This window comes from Photinus pyralis, unplaced genomic scaffold (genome assembly GCF_008802855.1).
Source record: "Photinus pyralis isolate 1611_PpyrPB1 unplaced genomic scaffold, Ppyr1.3 Ppyr1.4_LG2, whole genome shotgun sequence".
Lineage (NCBI taxonomy): Eukaryota > Metazoa > Arthropoda > Insecta > Coleoptera > Lampyridae > Photinus > Photinus pyralis.
Window position 1 is genome coordinate 37,314,739 of NW_022170403.1, and position 22,373 is coordinate 37,337,111.

The 22,373-nt window shown below is 36.1% G+C and overlaps 2 protein-coding genes across 2 annotated transcripts; both read right to left on the minus strand.

Moving 5' to 3' along the window:
* On the minus strand, nt 1-7,581 carry LOC116163980 (trehalose-6-phosphate synthase-like). The gene is made up of 3 exons (XM_031478106.1): nt 7,394-7,581; nt 293-389; nt 1-232 (listed from the first exon to the last, which is right to left on the minus strand). Exons 1-3 carry the CDS (start codon nt 7,440-7,442, stop codon nt 1-3), a joined length of 378 nt encoding a protein of 125 aa, XP_031333966.1. The 5' UTR covers nt 7,443-7,581.
* Nucleotides 7,582-12,219: 4,638 nt separating this feature from the next.
* LOC116163202 (alpha,alpha-trehalose-phosphate synthase [UDP-forming]-like) lies at nt 12,220-17,736 on the minus strand. Its single transcript, XM_031477059.1, has 7 exons — nt 15,124-17,736; nt 14,903-15,059; nt 14,391-14,666; nt 13,335-14,344; nt 13,095-13,284; nt 12,619-13,050; nt 12,220-12,564 (listed from the first exon to the last, which is right to left on the minus strand). Exons 2-7 carry the CDS (start codon nt 15,035-15,037, stop codon nt 12,337-12,339), a joined length of 2,271 nt encoding a protein of 756 aa, XP_031332919.1. The 5' UTR covers nt 15,038-15,059; nt 15,124-17,736; the 3' UTR covers nt 12,220-12,336.
* Nucleotides 17,737-22,373: the final 4,637 nt, after the last annotated feature.

Sequence of the window (22,373 nt, forward strand, 5' to 3'; positions counted from 1 at the left end):
CTAGTTTACGGATTTTTGTTTTGGTATCAGCACTCGCACAAAATGTTGCGAGCAAAATACTAAATAGAAACAAACCTTATCAGACTTTAATCCAGCGGTGGGAGTGATATCACTAGGATCCGACTCGGGAATGGGCTCATTGTGATCCTCCAGATGTACACCGGGCCATCCTACCCAATAACCATCACCGTTAATAACAACGGGCGCAACGGCGGTCACCAAACCGCCCGCACTAAACAAACAAGAACACATTTTTATCACAGTTTACTCGCCAAAATCTAAATAATCCCACCTCGCCTTTCTAAACAACCGTCCATCTTCATCCCTCTGCAAGACGAAGGGAAGACGATTCGAGACGACAATCATGCATCCCGATGAGGTGACTGTATCTGCAACAACGGGATAATGTGCAGTTGGCATCTTTACACAAAGTACTAAACGTGGTTTATTGATACGCGAGCAAGTTTCATTTTCAAATCGGAACCGATTACTAAATAATCTTTCTTTGTTGTTTACTATATGTACAGCTTTGCTCCGCCTTAATTATGATTAGGTGTGGGCGATGGACGTTTAGGGTGATCTAACTTACCCGGGGGTGAATTTTTGGAAAATTACGGTTCGTGTCTACGAAGATTTAAAATATGTCAAGGTATCGACTATCGTGCAATACACTTACAAAATTATCTTATAATGAAATAATAGTGTTGCCAATTACATAAATGGAGCGTTTCACAAAACGTTTCTTTTGGTGATCCAAATTTCAACCTAAGTATAATAGTGTAGAACTTCTCTCCCGATCCTTTTTTCATTTGAGTCATACTTGTATCCTATATCCCGTGAATGAATATAAGGACAGACGAAACATTTTTTCATTCCTTCAGATGCTTATTTTCTCCCAAATAACCGTATCAAATATTTTGCTTCAATTCTGCTCAGTTTATAAAGTAGCTACCATTTTTTAATCTTAGCGGTAATTAAAAAACTACTCTTATGTGGTTTCTTTACAACATCTAAATGATCAAATTTGCATTGAAGGTAATTATGAATCCAGAAGACCTTTACGAAAGCCACATCTCGTTTCTTACCTGTTGCGATGACAAAATTATGTCGCAACCCCTAATTAATGTATTAATGATAGTAATTATAAACCATTCATCAATGGTCATAATAATAAACAGTAAATGTATAGCTAATTAGTTTAGTACGGAAGGAATTGCAAATGATTTGGTGGCATCTCATTAATATTTGATGAAAATTTGTTTATGCAAACCTTCATATTTGTAACCTTGCTATTGCTGTTTAGTTTTCTCCTTGGCGATTCGTCTTCCTGAATTTTAGGTAAAGGAAACAATTCTGCAAGGTGTATGGTATTCATATCACAGTGGGCTAGCGCTACAATTTTTAATACATGATTGTCAAGGAAGTATTGTAGAATAATATAATCTATACGAGGTGAAACACCTAATTACTCACTTGGTAGAACGTTCACTGCGTTTATGGTACTAATTCTGTACTTTTTTTCCTCTATATGCCGCTAGAACAAAATAATCTATACTTGGTCGGATCCACATATTTTGCCTCTACCTCCGTCTTATTACCAAGTGTAGTATTTGTAGTTTAAGTTACAAACAAAAATATGACTGTTTCATCTTTAGAAAAATAGTATGCTTACTCCAATGCGATATCTAATTTGACCTTTTACAATATTACTGGTGTGTTGATATTATTAGGTAATTTTTACAGTGTGAAATTCGGAAGTGGTTTTGGTGGTTCCAAATCATCTATTTAGAGGTTATTTTACAGTTTAAACAATTAAATCCAATAAACAAACATGTAAAATGTAGCCACTGAGTCATGTTTCAGAGAGTCTAACTTTTACAAGAGACAGGTAATTGGTTAGCATATTTTAAATTGCGGAAAAATGTGGAAATTGAATTGAAGTTTACTGGAATTTCTTACGTCTTGCTTTAACATTCGCAAACTCTACTAGTAAGTCTTTAAATAAGTCAAGATTTTGAGTCAAGTCATTTTCAATAGCTAATACTGCTAGATGGCTTCTGTTTTCTGGATTTGATTTGATTTCAAGCAGTTCGCTTTATTCTTATGAACTTGGAAAAGATCTTTCAGCACACAAAAACGCTTTTAAACATATTTATGCTTATGTTGGGATACAAGTTCAACAGGTCGTTTGATCTCACAAACATATTCAGATGTGTTAATGAAAAGTCTTCTTCCATTGCCATGTTCATTTTCAGGCCCAGAACTTCCCGATGACTCTGTTTCATCAAGAAATCTCTTCCTCTTTCTGAACCTCTGGGGTGTGTCTTCAAGTTTCAGATCTGACAGTTCACCATCAAATGCAAAACGTTTTTAAAAATATTCTTTAGTTGGTCCACAAGAGTAACGATAGATAGTTCTTTTCAAAAGTCCTGTAGCTTTGCTCTTTGTGGTGTTGTTTTCATCTTGACCATACACTCAAGTATTTTACGGTCTTTGAAATAGGCTCTAAATCTCTATTGAAACTTCCCTGGCCGATCTACTTGTTATGCTCAGTGATTTTATTGGTAAGTTCAGATTTGAAAATCATTCCAGTACGTTTCACCTATGGATCGAGGAAGAGAGAAAGGTGTACAGGCCTTGTAACAAGTAAAAGAAATTGTTTGAAAAACTGCAGCATTTTGCGCACTAGTCTCTACCAAATTAAGGGATTGGGCAGAGCATCATGGCACGTAAAATGTTAATGGGTTAACTTCTTTTAATCTAGCCTGTAATCCATATTAAATTCTACCCATATTTGATCACTGGCCCCGACAGTTGTGAATGTCTAAATCATGATCGTTTAGGAAATGTAGGACTTGGTTTTTTAAAAATTGGACAAAACATCGCAATTCGTAACGTTTCTTGTAAATCATTGTTTTTTCGTAAATCTGTTTTTATCTTTGTAAACCCTTTTAAATTTTTCAACATTTCCATCTTTATATTACTTAAATTCATTTATAGCAAAATGATCTCTAGTGGGGTCATTAACTGTCCAAAAAGTTGAATCGTAATCTAGATCAAAGATGTCAATATCACTTACAACACTTAGAACAGGGTTTTAAGAGCCCTTTTTGTAATCTTGGAGCTTCAGATGGAACTTGAACTTCCTCTTGTTGCTCCTTTGATGCTGATGCATAACAAGATCTTGGTCACCACTATCATACGATATAATTGTATCAATATTGTTGTTTTTTCAGAGATGGTGCCTAAACAAGTACTTGTTGGTTTACTTTAAACTTTAAAAAAATTTACTGTAATTAGCACAGTTAAAATACACTTTCTTTGTGCGAAACACTAGACTGAGCGAATAATAATCACACAAATCTTCACTATTTCGCTGATCTACGGACACAGTACAACTTCAATGGGGGCGAAGGGGGTTACAAGCCAACGCCTTTATAACCACAATATGCCAAGAATCTTATTTTCTTCATACCTATCAACAATATTAACTTATATACAGGGTGAGCTTTTCCGATGTTTAGAATGGGGATCTCGTAAATCGTAAGAGATACAAAGTCGCTTAGATGGGCAAAGAATTGCAGAATTTTATGTTGATTTAGTTTGTCTTGCAGATAGCAAAGATATCAAAAAATTGTATTAACATACTCTTGTTATTTTTCCTCAGAATTCTGATGGTGCGAAAATAAAATTTGTATCACTTGTAAAGTTGCGAGTAAATCACATCAATTTTATTATTTCTTATGGACGCCATATTGGATTTTTATGTCATTCGATAGAGACATTACAAAACGTATTTTATTTGGGAATCAACTTTGCATTTTTGCACTAGTAATATACAGGGTGACAATTTGAAAACTTACCACCCCCCATATCTTAGTAAATAAACGAGATATTTAAAAAAATCAAAATCCGTTTCGGTAGTTCGGAGGGGGAATCACAATGACATAGTTGGCGACGCACCCCCTCACACCCCCTGCGCCCTTGCCACCCCACCACCCCAACTTTTAAATCTTAAATTGTGACCCCCCCATGTGTGATACGTCGTCGGAAAGCTCTGAAAAAATGCTTTCCAACCATACCAAATAGCATTACATTTAGGTCGTGCAAATGAAAAAATAAACTAATATGATACATTTTCTAAAGTTGGCTTTTATTTCAATAAATGTTCAAAATGTTTTCCGTTATTGGTAAGACAGTATTACTATGCGATCAAAAATGAGTTGCTGTCGAGTCGCCCTTTGAAATTTTTGTTTACATGGAAAATCGTATTTAACTTGAACTTCCAAAGCCGACTCGACAGCAACTCATTTTTGATCGCCAGCTATAATCTATTCTCAAACTCTTGTCGAACCTTTTCAAATGTTGGTTTTGCAATATTTCGACATTCTTGAATTATTCTCTGTCTCTGTCGTCTATGTTCGCCGGTTGCGTTTTAAATACGACAGATTTCAAATGTATCATATTAGTTTATTTTTTGATTTTCACGATAATTACTAACCTAAATGTAATGCTATTTGGTATGGTTGGAAAGCATTTTTTCAGAGCTTTCCAACGACGTATCATACATGGGGGGTCACTATTTAAGATTTAAAAGTTGGAGTGGCTGGGGCGCAGGGGGTTGGAGGGGGTGCGTCGCCAATTATGTCATTGTGATTCCCCCTCCGAATTACCGAAACGGATTTTGATTTTTTTAAATATCTCGTTTATTTAGTAAGATATGGGGGGTGGTAAGTTTTCAAATTGTGACCCTGTATATTAGTAATGTAGGCCAACCAATCTCTTTGTCATTAATTGGACGAATCATTTTCTTATTTAAGGTAGGTAATACTTTACCTACTAATATTGTGCAAAACGATCGAATTGAAAAAAGTCATAAGAAAACCAAAATTGTATAATGTAAGTACTATAATAGCTGAATATGTTTGGGTATAACAGTTTCATCATATTCACAAACTATTTCCTTACAGTTATTCAGTCTGTTTCGTTTTTGTTGGGTCACCCTGTATGTTACACCGGCTATAAGCCTATATTGAATTGCAGTTATGCCAAACTTGATGGCTATCGGAAATCTTTGTTCCTAGTCGAAAAGTAGTAAAACAAGCACAAATTAGTGTTTCGGTTTAGGTTGGAATAACTTAATGCACTTGAACTGAGATGCTTTGAAATGTAATTCAGTCAGTTCATGTGTAAGTGGGACGTAAAATAATGAGTAGGTATTTAATAAAAACTTTTTAAAATTACAGTCGTGTAATCGATGCGTTCTTAAGTATAATGGACGTCTCTGAAACAAATGTAATGCAAGCAAATTTACAAATGGTGTCTTCTCAGTTACAAACGATGTTTCCGAAACACAAGAACTTATGTCAACCAAATTTCATTGGACACTTTCTGTAGGTGTTGCTACTTTATTTTAAAACTGCCACTTTCTAAATTAATACAAAGGAGCTTATAAGGCACTTTTAAATTTGGCATGTGGTTTATATTATACTCGCCAGAAGAGAATGCCGGTCGCAGAACACCCGATGCCGGACAATATTGTAGGTGGCATCAAGTATTCTGTCAGCGGGATTCTCTCGTGGTGAGCATACTTTTGCTATTAATTTTACGAAAACTTAGGCATAACTGTACTATGAAGACGTTTCGTGGAGTGCTAAATGGTAAAGCTAAGTGTAAATAAGCTGAAGTACCACATTTCATTCTCGTATCAATGCCGAATATTTCCACACACATAGGCCAATCGTACTGCACGCAGCGAAATGTCAGGAACATCTTCGCCTCACTAAACGACTATCAACATGGTCAGTTAAAAGTACTACCTACATTGCCTATTTATGGAAACGTGCTTCATCGCGGTTTTGATGTGATAATTACTGAAATAATTGCTAATTATACATTTGAAGATTAACGCACTCACAAACAAGCAATTACTACCGGTAATTTTATAGGAATTAGATACTACCTTGGTTGTATAAAATTTTGCAATACGCCAAAGAATTATTTACAACAAAGAGATTAATTTACCTTGATCCAATTCTCAAATAAAAATGCATTATGTAACAATACTTGCGGTTAATAACATTCATGGTCAATTATCTATAGTAATGAAATGGATTTTATGTTTACCAAAAAATTGTACGGTATACCAAAGGTTGTGGTCAGTTGAGTTGTATTTCGGGTGCCGGTCCCACCACAACGTCGTTACTCGTTGGTGTTTTTGTCTTCTTCAATCATAGGAACGCTAATCTTATCGCACTACGACTGCCAAAAACCAGAGCATAAAAAACAGCGATCTACTGTTAACATCCTATGTCAATACATTTGACAACTAGATATTGTAAGCATGACAATGGAAAATATTTCACCCTGGAATCGTTTCCTATCTTGCCATTTGCATATAAATATCTGGTCACTAATGACTTTAAATCTGTTGTTTTGGCGGAAAATTCCCTTCCTATATAAAAAAACATTTCAAGGTACAAAAATAGGAGGAAAATTTCTATACATAACATACACGAAACGGCAGAAAGATAATGATTAACTTCTGTAATTAACGGCAATCGTGAGTGAAAGTTGAAGTTACCGTCTGCATTGATTTGTTTATACCTCATTCCAATAAGCATGCGAAAAAGTAAAGAATTGCACGTAAAGACCTAAAGAGATTAATTGCAAAAAAAGGGCAATAATAGCGCAATCTTAATTAATTTGATGTAGAAGTTATCTTGTTTAAATATTTAAATGTGTACAAAGCAACGTGTACACAATTTAATAAGCAACTTCGCAAATGCGATTCGCATATAATATCTGTTAAACCTACGCGTTTTGATTTATGAAGGGATAAAGATCTGTCTTCAAGAACCAACTCCCAATCTCCCATTACTTCCATTACTTCCGATAGGTATTGATGCACGTTTCAAAATTAAACCTTGTACGACTTGTATTTGCAATAAAGATCTGTCTTCAAGAACCAACTCCCAATCTTTTTTTTTAAAACTTCTTACCAACTTCACCGCAATGTCAAGGGCATCAAAAGAAAAATGAACCAACAATTTTTATAGAGATATGGTGTCCTTTATAATTCCAGGAGGTACATACATTTTTTAAACAAGATACATAGTATTAAGTAATTTGTGATTGTAAACAGCCCGTTATCGTTTTATCTATTTAGTGAGTGGGTTTGTTTGAGGTAATTGTACTTGGTAAGATTCCATCATCTCGATAACAGATGATCCCAAATTTTCCGTTTCTTTCAAATTTAAAAACCGAGGAAAAGAGTTAAATATGTCTCTGTATATTAATAAATATATATAGCATCATTTGCTTTAATAAAGTATGTGTGCTGTCATCCAGTACCAACATGGATGTTAGAAATGATTAATCTAAAAGTACTTACCACCAACAGCAACCTCAGGTGGACCAGTTAGAAGCCTTCTCGAGACCATCGAAAATAAGTTTAATTTTTACTGTACTGTTGTCAAGCCTTAATTCTCAACAGCATACCATACACCAAGCATGCGTTGCACTACTATTCCCTAAACTCAAATAATGAGAGACTACCTTGCAAAGGTGGAAATGGAAATGTTTAACTATGGAACTTTCCGACGAGTTACTGATCTGTTCGTAGTACGCAAAGAGATTAGATTATTTGAATAGCATATGATCCATTTCATTTCATGGTTTTCAGAAGACCACAAGAAAATGTAGGGCAATCCCGTATTAATTGATGCACGTCTCAAATTTCTACGATCTATGTACATAATACGTAATACATTTTGTAAAAATGAAGAAAAGACGATTATCATGTTTTCTGAATCAACCAGTATGGAGATGGAGACTGTTTTCAAGACAGTTATTAATAGTACCTCCATCAGCTTCATACATCGATCATATTGTGCTGACAATAGAAGTCTTCTGATTAATGTCTACTTATAAAGCACTTATTTCTTCATAGCCTAAAAGGTTTACCTAAAACTTTTCTTAACAAATGTTTAACTATCCCTATTAGTCTCTCAAAAAACCCTACCCACCAAGATCCACTGTAGGTGGGTTTTGAACCGCCAAATAATTCGTTGTGTATTTGTGTCTTTCGTTATAGTATTCCAATCTAGAGTTTCGAAAACTTGTCCGAACCACGAAAATTAGTCCCGCTATCACTACCTACAGTATATAGCATTTTAAGTCTACCCCGTCGAGCAATAAAACTACCAAACACGTTGAATAAAATTAAGAGTAGATAATGATACGGTCTTTTCTATGTGCGCCGCACGAAACACGGCACAGGTAAAAAAGACAACACCGCGCTTTTATTACCGTCCCCCAAAAAGATAGATCCTAAAATATCGACACCCTGATCGACACCAATAATCTGGAAAGTGAGTGCATCGATAACTAAATCATTTGCTCATTTTCTCCTTCAGCACTTAAGAACTTCCAAGGGAGAGCCACCACTACCCTAGGCTGCCAAATCTTCAGTGTCATTAGCCTCGCACCACAAGAATTGAAGTTGGATCTCGCCAAATACGCAGTAAGTCTCGAGGCAAACAAGACTCAATCAAAGGAAACAAAAGTGCCGCATATTTGTCCGATGTAATGCCCAAAGTACCTGGACCCCTTAACTCGGTCTAAATCACATCATACAGTTTAGACAGGTCCTGCTTTTCTTTTGAAATCGCATTATTTAATACCAACTCTAACAACTCGCGAACATATACCTCGATTTGCAAGTCTTCGCGGCCAAATCTCGCAGTCAATAATTTTGTTAAACTCTCTATTTGACGAGCTCGGCTATCCGCAACGGTAGCTTGCACTAAGTAATCTATTTTATCGCAATTGTCTAAAGCAGAATCTGTATGAATTTTCAAAATGGAGCCTAGAAAGGCAACCGATCCTTTACATTACCGTCGTAGTTACAGTTTAAACTGAATAAGAGCTAACTTAAATTTACGTTTACCTCAAACTTAACAGCTTGCCAATCTTCACCCTGTAGGTAGTCATTCTCTTGGTATACGTCACACTGCTCCATTTCTGTGATTAAAGACTCTTCGGAGGTACCACTCTAATAACCAGCTGCAAATTCCAGAGTTGATCGTGGCAAGGTCTTCAATTTTAAGTTTAAAGCACTCCCAAAACACTTCTACTTCTTTTGTATTACCGCCTATTTCTTTACTAAAATGTCTAATTCATTAAGAAACTTTGATATGCATGAACAAAGTACTTTTCTGTGCTTTTTCTTGATTTCAATCACCTCATCCATATTACAGAATCTTTATTGCGAGGTCCGAAAACTACACAATCTAGGATAGGATTTTTTTATACTGTTTATGACCAACTTCTGCAAAGTATTTAGATATCACAATTCACCTCAGTCCTGTCACGGTCGCAAAAAAATATTAAATCCTTCGAAAACTACCCGTACTATACAATTATTATCAAATACAACTGACTCCATTTTATCTGTTATTAATACATTCCATTAATATACGACCAATCAGCTTGGTGATTGTTTCAAATTCTAACCAATCAGATGATTTATTTATTTATTTATTGAAATAAACAGGCCTGGGCCTAGTTACATATTTCCAATGATCAAGTGATTAAAAGCTAGGTAGTTTTTTTAATAGCGACAATTCAACTCATGTATAAAAAATCGCATAAGCCGCAGTGCAATTGTCACTTTGACAGCGGCAAAAGTTACCTGCATCTTTTCCAGCGACAAATGCACTAGTGGTTTTTTCACTATTCATTTTCGAACCAATTATCGCATTATCCTGTCTCATCTGACTAGTTCGACGTTTGTCAATAATTGATTAGTTTCGTGAATTTGTTGTTCGTTAAATTGTCCTGCCGAATTACACTCGAGGTTTGTATTTAAACCGAGTAAATTTGGGTTGTGGCAATTCAAATCTGTTTCCTTTTAGCAATTGGACTCGAAAAACTGTCAACCTAAAAATGCTCTACCTGCGGTGTCGCATTTTTATTAGTTGACAGTTTTTCTCGTCTAATTGCTAGGCAACAGATTTTCATTACCTTAACAACCCAAATTTACTCGGTAAAATACAAACCTCTTGTGCAATTAGTGATAAAAATGCGTGTAGAAATGCGTAATATATTTTAATTTTAATTCACTAACATTTTGTTGCCTCTTGGAAAAACTCTCGATCAAAAGCATATGATAAAATCGCTCCAGCTAAAGCTGTCTCAAAGCACATCGATATTAACATTAGATAACTTTTACCAAAGAGTATACCTTTTACATATATTAATTAAGGGAGAAAATGCGAACTAGTGCATCCAAAACTTTGGAAAAACGACTAATCGGCAGTTCTCAATAAACTCCAGGTTCTGTTTTGCCGACACGCATTATACTCGTTCCTTGTTTTGGTGAGCATTTTGTTTAACCCTGCGGTAGTCGCGCGATTTTACAGAATACCATTGGTCGCATCGGTCTAAGACGCCGAAAATCTTTTTTCTACAAAACATGAAGTGTTTCGTAGATGTTTTTATTTTTATGGTTTAGTATACCATACAGCAACATATTACCACGGATTGTTAATCTGTGATATTACGTAGGAAATCATATAATAATAATAAAGCATTTATTGAAAACAACTTAACACAATGTTCAAGATAAAGATAAAAATAAAATCGCACATTATGTTCGAAGAAAACAGAGTAACTTAAGAACTGCGCACTTGTTATTTCCAAAAGAAATGAGTTCAAACAACTACTACGTAGAAGCTCAACCCAGTTTGAATACTCAATAACATTAATTATGGCATTACGAGTGAAAAATGGTATTTTTAACAGGACAAATAAATTATAATAAAACATTTTCAAATGTTTCTTTAACACGTAAAAAAATAACCATATTTATATTTTGATTAAAATAGAAGTTATTCAAAAATAAAAATAAACTGCATACAACAAAAATAACACATCATTATCAGAGTTAAAAAAACAAAAATCGTGTATACGACAAAAAGGCATGTTCGTAGCAATTTTGGCAACACCTAACAGGTAACGCCTGATTTTTTATTCGTGCACTATCGTCCTTTGTTCACTATGGTAGTCCTCGCGTTGATTAGTGTATGATTACGTTGATGATGGTTGATTCACGAAAGATTAGTTGTTAAAGGAATATTAGTAAATAAGGAGATAAGGAAATATGTGTCAGTGTTGTCTCGTATATAAAACGTGTTGGATTTTTAGCGCATTTTTGAAAAAAAATACGCCATTATATTCGTTATGGCTGGCTGGCTGGCTGTTCGGCTGAGATCTCAGCAATTGCAATAGCTAGAGACTTCAATTTTTCACTAAAAGCTTTATGATATAGTGTAGATGTACAGGCTCTAGCCTGTTTTGAGTTAGATAGTTGTGATAGATAATTTTAAACTTCGCTAATAAAATACTGATCGGTATTACCAAAAATGCGCTTTCATCATGCATATGCTGATTTACAACTTGTTTCATTAGATGTCAGCATTGCTGGGTTTCTTTCGTGTATGAGGCGTGCGCGATTTTATATACTGGGTGGGGTCTGTGTAGACTCGGGGTGTTTTCACGTATACGTAGGTATTTTCTCGAAATCGTCTTGTTGTAATATAAACATTCAAATTATATAAAACTTGTTACCAATATATTTTTGTTTTTTAAGGAGTAACTCACCAGAAATGGTGTGAAACCGAGCACCAGTAGGGGTGACTCTGACTGTCTGTTAGTACTTGAGTGGTGTAGGATACACGATTGATTTTTTAGATTACATTTATACGAGTTTCAGGATGCCACTGTAGGTTCCTAAAATCATGCCGCATCGCAGTAATCAGTACAACATTAGGTTGGTTACTGCCTCGATGTGAAGTTCACCACTTCTTGGCTGAGTACCTTAGGGAGGTAACGTCCCTAGGTACAGTTTTTTGCAATGTCATGGGCTCTTTCCAAGACACTGCATGGGTATAGGTGCGTTTTTATAAGATTTTGGTGGTTGGAACGAGTTTAATGGTGCTTTCCTTATGTTAATGGTTCAGAATATGACGAATTTGAATTTTTTGAGAACTGCAAGCAAGGCTTGATTCTGGGCAAGAGGTATTTTTATTTTACGGTGAGAGAACCACAGTCCATTTTCCTAACAGGGTAATTACAAGAAAAGATAAATCACGAGATAGCCATCTGTCACTTTTCAAAATATTCACCATTACACAGTAAACAGTCAAAATTAATTAATATGATCAAGGGTACCCCTATATTGTAAGAAACTGTTACACCATGAAACATTGATAAAAAATATTTCGCACTCCTAATATAATTTTCTTCCTAAAAAATTGTTTTGTGAAGTGTCGTTTACGCTGGTGACGGCTGTACAAATGACATCTCCATCTGCGCGCCTTCCTTGGGCGAATTTGAATTCTTGCGTGTGTCATTTTGCTGTGGTTTTCGCCCGTTCAAGTGCCTTTCAACCCATTTTAAAAGTGTTAGGACTGAATCGGTAGATGACAATCGGCGTTCCGCCGAGGTCTTTGTAATTGGAGAGTTTATCACTCTAAATGTCGCCGCCATACCTTTCAAAGCCTAAAAAACGGGGTAGGGAGCTTCATTCTAACTATCTAAGTAACTAAATCGTACCACCATAGCATCTTCATCAGTGGTGTCGTCGCCGGCGTAAATAATTCTAATACGCTCGCTCCAATCCACACCAAAAGCCGTGCGCAAGATGTAAATCGAAGCCCTGCCTTTATTCCACTCGACAGGCGGACGAGCTTCCAAGGCGCAAAGGGATTTCGCCGCAATAAACCCAGCTCCCTCTATTAAAATTTTCGCCTGTCGCTCTAGCTGGGTCCGTAAGTGAGCGGGAGTTTCGCGGAAATGGAATGTGAGTACGGCCCCCTTGTTTTCAACCCAGGCGCCATCTCTGCAGAAGTGCTCCTGCAACTGCTGCAGGAGTTCCGACAACCTCGATTGCATTTCCGTAGGTATGTGGTGTACGAATTTGCTCCCATCCGGATGTAAAATCTCCAACCCGTGACTACCTGCGTAAGTTATCCCTTCAATTCCAACCTACAACTGAGACTTAGTCGCTGAAATCGGCTCGATACTCTTACCATGTCCTTAACGTTGTTGACGTTTCTTCCAGAAATTACCGCTATATAACAGTCTGGCATATTCGACAACCTTTGCAATACATTTTTTGTTTCCGTTGGTAGTATTGCGAGATTAGGATGTGGAGCTATTGGAGCCAAGGTACCATCGTAGTCTAATAGCAACGCAAGTTTGTGATTGTTCCCGAAGTATCTGAAAGTGCTTGAGTGTAAACATTTGCTCAAAATTACGAAGAAACCTACTTTACGAGATACTCGTCGAAATCGTCCAGAGTAACTTCGGGAATAGTTACATTGTCGATGCTCTCATCCTCATTTTGCGTAACCAAAGAACCGATCGCCTGTAAAAACGATCTTTTCCAATAGTAAACATCGTTGAGTTTCTCGCGCCTTCGCAAGTAATTCATTCTTAGTATTCGTTCGTCCTCGGGCATTGTGAGTGCTCGGTGCAGACATTCAGATGCGCCTTCGATCTCGTACGGATTGCAGATGATTGCCTCGTGCATGGTTTCACTGGCACCCGCAAAAGATGACACGATCAGCACACCTGGGGGGACGTTTAATTGACAGGCGACAAATTCTTTGGCAACCAAATTCATTCCATCTCGTAATGGTGTCACTAGCCCGACGGCCGCCTCTCGATAAAAGGCGGCGAGTTCGTCCTGAGTTACGCAGCCGTAAATGTATCTGATCGGTGCCCAATTCGGCGTACTGAACTTTCCATTAATTCGCCCGACGAGTTGATCTATTTCTTCTTTCAGATCTTGATACTCTTTAACATCAGTGCGCGAGGGTACCGCAATTTGAAGAAACGAAACTTTTTCACGATGCTCGGGAAAGTTTTCCAAAAGTGACTCAAAGGACAAAAAACGATGCACCAAACCCTTTGTGTAATCCAACCGGTCTACTCCCAAAATAATTTTCTGGTTGGTCGATAATACTTTGGGTGCCTTCTCGGCTAATTGCACAAACCTCTCGTACGGTATTCCAATGGGCAAAGCCCGCACACGTACGGTCCTGCCGACGTGCTTAACCATTAGATTTTTCTTATCAATTCGACAACCTAAACATCGTTGACAACAGTCGACGAAGTTGAGGCAGTAGTCGGTAATGTGAAACCCTACCATGTCGCACGCTAACATTCCTTGTAGTATTTCATCGGCCCATGGGAGTAATCGAAATATATCCCAAGACGGGAACGGAATGTGGAGGAAGAAACCTATCTTACAACCTATGTCCTCGTCTGTAGCCGCCTAAATGTCAAAGTTAGTTAGGTCAAATCGAAAATAAAACGCGTACCTCTCGTATCCAATTCGGTGCAATAGTCAGATGATAATCGTGTATCCACACTAAGGGAGCATCGTCTCGATTGCCCGAGTTCGAGTTATAGACTTTTTTGAGCGTTTCGAATGTGCGGTCTGCGAATTCCTTGTTGACTTCGACGTATGCTTTCCAATGGTCGCGACTAAATACTGCTCTATCTGGCATTGAGAGAAATAACGGCCACAATGTGGCATTGCAGCAACCATTGTAGTAATCATTAAATTTTGTGGAACCTATGTGAACTGGAACTACCTAGAAATTTGCTTGGAATTAGTCATGTAAACGTCTACTGTGTCATTTAATCCGTTAATGTATTTCTAAAAATTAGTTGGAAACGAGATCAATGCCTATTTCACCAAACAATGCAGGTCGTAGAAATTTTTTTTTAATCTTTTGAGATTTAAATAATCTTTAGATATAAACACTTTTATCGCCTCCAACTTCGCTAAATTTTAGGGTACTTTTACTTTTCCTAAATAGAAACAAACCTTATCAGACTTTAATCCAGCTGTGGGAGTAATATCACTAGGATCCGACTCGGGAATGGACTCATTGCGGTCATCCAGATGTATACCTGGCCATCCTACCCAATATCCACCATCGTTAATAACCACGGGCGCCATAGCAGTCACCAAACCGCCAGCACTAAACATTCAAGAACACGTCATTTTGTATCACGGGTTAATCGCCAAAATCTAAATAACCTCACCTCGCCTTTCTAAACAACCGTCCATTTTCATCCCTCTGCAAGACAAACGGAAGACGATTTGAGACAACAATCGTGCATCCTGATGAGGTGACTGCAACAACGGAGTAATGTGCAGTTTCATTGTTGTTAACGGGGTGGAAATTCTTAACACTTTTGTAGGGGAGTTGTTAGTGATATCAAAAAAGTAATATAGGGGTCATGTGCTCTTTTTGGGCCAAACTTAATAGTAAAATCAAAATTTTAAAATATTCGCTCGCTTAAAGATACGAGAAGAAATAAAAAAAAACTCAATTTCAGAATTACCGGTTCATAGCTGAAAGAGATAAGTACAGAGAAAGGTTTATTACAAAAGTTTCTTTCAAATTATTCTTGAATAATCTGCCGTTTTCAATATAAGTATACGAGGCCAGGTAAAAAGTTATCGGACTTAAATGTAACACCCTGTATAATTTAAACCATTTCCAAAGTTCCTGTCCCTGTTCCTTAAGGACATGCCCTCCATAATCTTTAGTATGGCCTTTAATTTGTTAGTGTTTACCACTTAGATTCCGCCAATTTATATTGGAAGATTAGCATAAGTAATTTTTGCTTTGAAAATGGCATGTCGTTAATCAGACTGAAACTTATGTCAGTTTTTACTACTTATCTGCGAATCTGTTACTTCGACCTTTATTGGTTAAAAACGATTGCATATTAAATCCGCTTTTCTAAAATATAACACTAAAAAATTCAATCCAAAAAGAGACGATGGACATTTCTGAAAAAATAAAAAAATGTCAATCGAGAAAGATTCAATGGAGATTTTAAAAAATAAAGTCCAAAAAGCTATTTAAAATTCTTTGTATTTATTGTAATTATTTGAACCTTTTTAATTTTTTTCAATCAAAGCTAGGATTCCCCGATGTCGACGCTGTGAGGGAAATCGGGAAATACACATGGTATCTGGGCGTTTTGGACCCTGCCGAATCCGATTTTGCAAAAAAGCAAAATTTTTGCTCACTTAAAGTAAACTAAATCAAGAATACTAGAAAACTCGGTATTTGGAGCGCCATTTCAGCCTTCATCTTAATTTTTGTTGCTTCAAAATGTTTCATAATATAGTAATAAGTGGAAACACGTATACGTTACATAAAACTCATGATGACATTCTTGTTAAAAATGTTAAAGTGAGTTTTAGCCGCCATTTTGACTGCTGTCTTGATTTGAGAATTCGAGGTGGTGACAGGCGAAATCGGATTCAGCAGTGTCCTAAAAACACATTAAAATCTTTCTCACGATTTGTTGTTAGAACGTTTACAATGCGCTTTACTGAATTTCTTGCCCAGACTATTGTATTCGTAATAAACAAGTTGTAAATCAGCATAATATTATGCATTTTTGGTAATGCAGATCAGTATTTTATTAGCAAAGTTTAAAATTATCGATCTCACGTGAGATCTAACTCAAAATAGAATAGTGCCTGCACATCTACACTATAACAGAAAGCTTTTAGCGAACATTTGAAGTCTCTAGCTATTGTAATTGCTGAGTTCTCAGTCGGGCAGCCAGCCAGCCTTATGGAATATAATAGCGTATTTTTTTCCAAAAATGCGCTAAAAATGCGGGTCATATAAAAAATAAAATTGATGATCATTTCTTCGAAACGAAACGTTGTATTGATAACAAACTAGTGGCAATGAAATTTTGTTTGTATCTGTTGAAATGATATCAGAAAAAAACAAAAAATAAATCGGGAAATTGCGGTTTGTGCTGTGAAATATCTTTGGAAGCAATCGGAATTTTCCCGTTTTCTTTACAACATGATAATAACTATTTAATTGGCAGACAAACTTACTTAATAATGAATCTGTAACTTTGTGAAGTGGCCTTTATGCATTAATGGCAACCTTGTGTGGTTTGTATGAATTCCGCTGCTAAGTTCTTAAAATTGGGTAAAATTGCAATTGAGGCACATATCCATTGTATTGACCTTAATGTGGTAATCAATGTCAAACTTAAATTTTTGATTGAAAACCTGAGCAAATTACACATTATAATTCATTTTCCTTCTTTTGTTCTAGGGCGCAAGGGATTATCACGAAGTATGCGTTCTTCTACGACTCCCTTGGTTCATTTTACGACAGCATGACTGCTATGGAGACATTTCATGAAGTGCTGAAGGAACAGAAAGGAGTGGAGGTAAAGTGATTTTATTTCCGTATCAATGGCGGTTAGCTATTCTGATTGGTCATATTCACAGAGATACGCGAAGCAAAATATGAATCTCAGTAAACACTTTCGTCCTACCATTGAATAATATACCATTGAATAATATTTATTACTCAATGGTCTCACTAAACGACTACCAACATGTCGGTACTACCTACAACCTACATTCAGCCCTGTGATGTATCAGAAATGATAAACTTAACGTGCAGATTATCTGCCAAAAAACGTTTTCTACAGATTGCCTGCACGTTAAGTTTAACGTTAGTGATAAATCACAGGGCCGCTTGTCTATTTTTGGTAATGTATTTCATTGCCGTCTTTGTTGTGATAATTACTATCTTAAATAATTAATTTATCATAAGTAATTAAATAATTACCTATGCATTTAAAGAATATCGCACTCACAAATAAGCAATTACTACCCGTATAGTTTTATACGAATTAAATACTATAGTCGCAATTACGAACGGTGGTTTGTGACTCATGGGTTTTTTTAGGATTATAGAAGATACATGATTCTATTGTATTATTTGAAAGTGTATTCAATGTATCTGATTATTCTATCATTTGTATTCACCAACACATGTACGGCGGTAGGTGAGAAAATTTATTTTGTATAGAATTTCTCATATACGAAATTACTACTATACTTTGGTTTGCAATACATTTGACTCCATGTAAATATCAATCAATCAATCATTCGTCAAACAGGTAAACAACAAACTACATTAAATAGAGAAGACAAACCGAGAGACAAATAAAACAAATTAAAATATAATAAGCCTGAGTATCACAGATCAACGGGCTGGGATTATACTGTTAGACCAAATATGGTAATGACAATGGTTAATCTTTCCTCCATGAACCGTTTCCTTATCTACATATAAATCTTTGATTACGAATAACAGTAGGTAATAACTTCCGCCGTTTGCACCGACAACCGGTTAAATTCCATGGCAACGATTATTAACGAGCTCCTAGCGAGTTTATAATTTTGCGGTGTCTGTTCGTCCGTCTGTTCGTCCGTCCGTCCGTCCGTTAGCACGATAACTCATAAACGAATGGACCGATTTCGATGAAATTTTGCAGGTGGATTCTTTACCAAATGTGTAGATCGGAAGTCGTGAATCGGCAATGTAGACCAAAAAATGGCCCTTTTGACATCTCCGTTAGGTATGAACCGAATTGCATGAAATTCAATATGCGAATAGCTTTACCCACATAAAACACAATTCCAAAAGTTGAGCCTAATCGATCTCGACCATTTACAGACCGAATTGCAAACTTTCTTATTTGGATTTAAATGAAATTTGATACATAGCCACTTGGGATAAAAGTAAATATAACGCCAGTTTCAAAATTTGGTTTTGTGTAGAATGTGCAGTGCCAACTTTCCTATTTATGGAAACAATTAAATCAAATTTCATCCACTTTAAATAAAATCAAAACTAACATCAGGTTTAAAATTTGGTTTTTCACATGCTACAGGAGCTCGATTGCTATATTTGTTTAATTTATTGCTACTATGGTCGCCATGGATTTTAAGCGAAACTCAGCTTAATTTTGTCGGCCCATAAGTCGGTTGATTGATACGGAAATTCCGATACCCTACAAAAACATAGGCAAAAAAAGTTCACTTACCTGCTGTTACTAACGGCAATCGTGAGCGAGAGTTGAAGTTATCGTCTGCATTGATTTGTGTATACCTCATTTCACCCGGCATGCAAAATGAAATGAATTGGGCGGTAGCGACTAAAGAGATTAATTCCAAAAAGAAAATAACAATAATTGCAGTTTTAATTAATTTTATGCACTAAAAAATAAAATATTTAAATGCGCACAATTAATTTGGACTTTTTTTTGTATCTTGACAAAGAGGCGCAAATGTAATTATTTTTATTTTAATTACGCGGTCCTTGAATTATAAGGCGTATGTTAAACTAACAGTGGTGCTGCGTGACCAATGATTTAATTATGCAATCAACGCCAATATATCTCAATCTTTATTGTGATAACCAAAAAACATAGTTTTGGGTGAAGTGCAACATCGCACTTGTTACATCTGAAGGTTACCACATCTAATCTCTTTTTCTTGAGAAATGACAATACGCTCTAATTTAACAATTCTTCCACTGCCCGCATCTCCTGTAGCCGTGGTTGCTTTTATTCCTCTTACAATCAAATAAATACAGTAAGAGAAAATAAAACTAATAAATACGTAATAAACTAATTAGTTAAATAAATTATATTAAACTTTCAAAAATTCGTTAACGGAAAGACAATGTCTCAAACGGTCATAAAAACTGTTGATTCCTGATTAGAGTGATTTCTTGTGAAGCTGCAGTGATTCTGTTTTTGAGCTCGTCCAAGTTTTAAATTTCTACACCAGTGTACACTTTGATCTTGAGGTAACCCCAATAAAAATAGTCCAGTGGCGTCAAATCAGGTCACCGAGCTGGCCACCAAATTGGTCCTTCGTGACCGATCCAATGGCGCCGTCCAAACGTGGTGTTCAGATATTCTCTTACAACGTGGGAATAATACACTTCAGCGCCATCATGTCGAAAGGTAATTTCTCTCAAATTCAAGTCTGTAATTGCTCCTTCGCGTTACGTTTCCATCCAAGGAAAATGTGGTTTCCAATCATACCTGCTCAAGTGCTAACTTTCTGGGTTCTTGATGCGTTAATTAGATAATGGTTTTCGTTAGACCAGTTCCTGCAATATACCTCATTAGAAATGAATGCAGCCTCGTCAGTAAAACAAATTGTATTTAAAAATTCTTCATCATTGGTTATTTTTTCGACCATAAGTTTACAAAATTCCATCCTTTGATCTGGATCATTATTTAGAAGCTCTTGGTGGTTTTGAAATGTGTAGCATGTGTATTTCAATACTTTAACGAGTGGTAACTGATTTCATGTTCAACTGCTAGCTTACGAGCGGAGAGTGACCGATTATTTTCGACTGAAGCTAAGATATTAATTCCTTTATCTCCACCAACTTGTGGTGCTATGATAAGTCTCTCATGGGCAATTCTTACACAGCCTGTATTTTTATATATGTTTACTACTCTTGTAATGGTGGAAATATTGAACGATCTGGGAACTCCACAGCAAATACAACAGAATACATTAGCACTTTTTCTTTTGTTGAATACATTTTAGCTATAAATACTAAATCACAAATACACAGTTTTTAAGTAACACGTAAATCCAGGCGTAAATCATAAAGTATATGAAATTTCCTACTACACTATTTAGTTTTTTTCCTCGATGCTTTGGGCTCAAACTCAAGTTGAAAATTGGCATATTTCGGCTGTCTCCGCAAAACACATAGTTCCTATTATTATTATTATTTGAATTGTACACGTAAGGGTGATTTTTTGAGCCCGAAGGGTTCATCGAGGAAAAAAACTAATGTAGTTTGTAGGACATTTCATATACTTTGATTTTGAATTGGAAGGTTATTTTCGAAAAGTTGATAGTGTTCGTTTCCACAAAAAATATTCCGATTTATGCTCGTAGGGAAACTCGCGCGGCCCGACTAATTTTCTCATAGATGTTCGCTATTTGCCCCAATCTAAGGAAAATTGTCTCTCTTCGAAATATTGACTTTCTAAGGAAATCGATTCAAACGCAGGTAGGTACTGTTAAAAAAACTCAACTACAACTCTAATGGGAAAAGGTATAACTTAGGGTTATTTGTCATAAACCCATAACTTACCGCCCAGAAACGTTCGCCCTTACTTTTAAGAAAACTAGGCGACGAAATATTCACGTTTCAAAAAACCTGGAAATTATACAAATGTGTTCAGAAAGTTTCTACCTAAATAGAAGCTTTGGAAATATCTCCGTCTCCCACCCTGCACTTAGAAATTCACTTACCGATAATTTTGCCTCAAAAAAAACTCGCATTGTTAAATTCAGTGACAAGAGTTCGCTTTAGAAATAATACTCGGTTGGGCTCGCATATCGACTGCCTCTATACGACTTATATAAAATATATACCTACAGCGTTTTAAAACTAGCAATAGCTATATTTTTTTAAAGAGAGGTAAAATAAAAATACTGTTTCTTTAACAACCAAGGGAAATCCAAATTAGGTACTAATTTTTTAATTCATCTGTGGCAGAGATGGAAGTTACCTTAGACCAGTTTCGAGCATTCTTCCGGCTACTCCGAATTAGGTTTTCCTGCAGTTTTCCTAATTCGTAATGTAAATACTGGAGTAGTATAGAACAACTTAAGACCTTCTGCAGAGGCACCTCTAAAAAGTATTATGCGGGTCACTCTGTAATTGGGCGCAAGCCTGTAGAGGGCCCAGAACAAGCAGAGGCACCTCTAAAAAGTATTAAAACTAAGCTAAATGTTAAGGGTCTTGGAAAACGTACAATGCCTATAATAATTAATAGAATAATTATATTATTAATAATGATAAATGTGGTTGTTGTAAAAGGTATGGAGAATTAATGATGTATTTTCATAATTTCAATTGCTTGTTCCATGCTAGAAGCCACTTTAAAATAATCAAAGAACCAAATGGAAGATAATTGCCGTTCATTAAAAAATCCTTTTTTATGACCCAATTTAAGATTTTTACGACAGTAAGCTTAAGGGATAAGGTAGTTTAAAAGTAATAATTTGGATTCCTTCTGGTTTTTACAGAAACAGTTTTTTTTTTGATTGATTAGCCATTATAAGTTGTCAAAGGCCCACACTGTATAAAAGGTCGTTTGTATTCTATCCATGGGTATTCCTTAAGAGAAAGTTTCCTTTTTAGGGTGATATTACCTGCGATCTTCTTGTTCTTTTCTTCTATGAATTTTCGTGAAGGTAAAAATTTGTCGACATGAATTGAATTCTTTTGGGCAGTACATTCCGGTGACTAATTTATGTGTTGACAAACAGTTCAGGATTAAATTTCAGGGTCTAGTGTTTCTTGTTTGGGCCCTTAAATTTGTTTATAAAATATTCGCCCTCCGAAACTTTGCGTCCATGTGTTCAATCCTCATGATCAGCTCGCCTACCGGTGTTGTCGTCT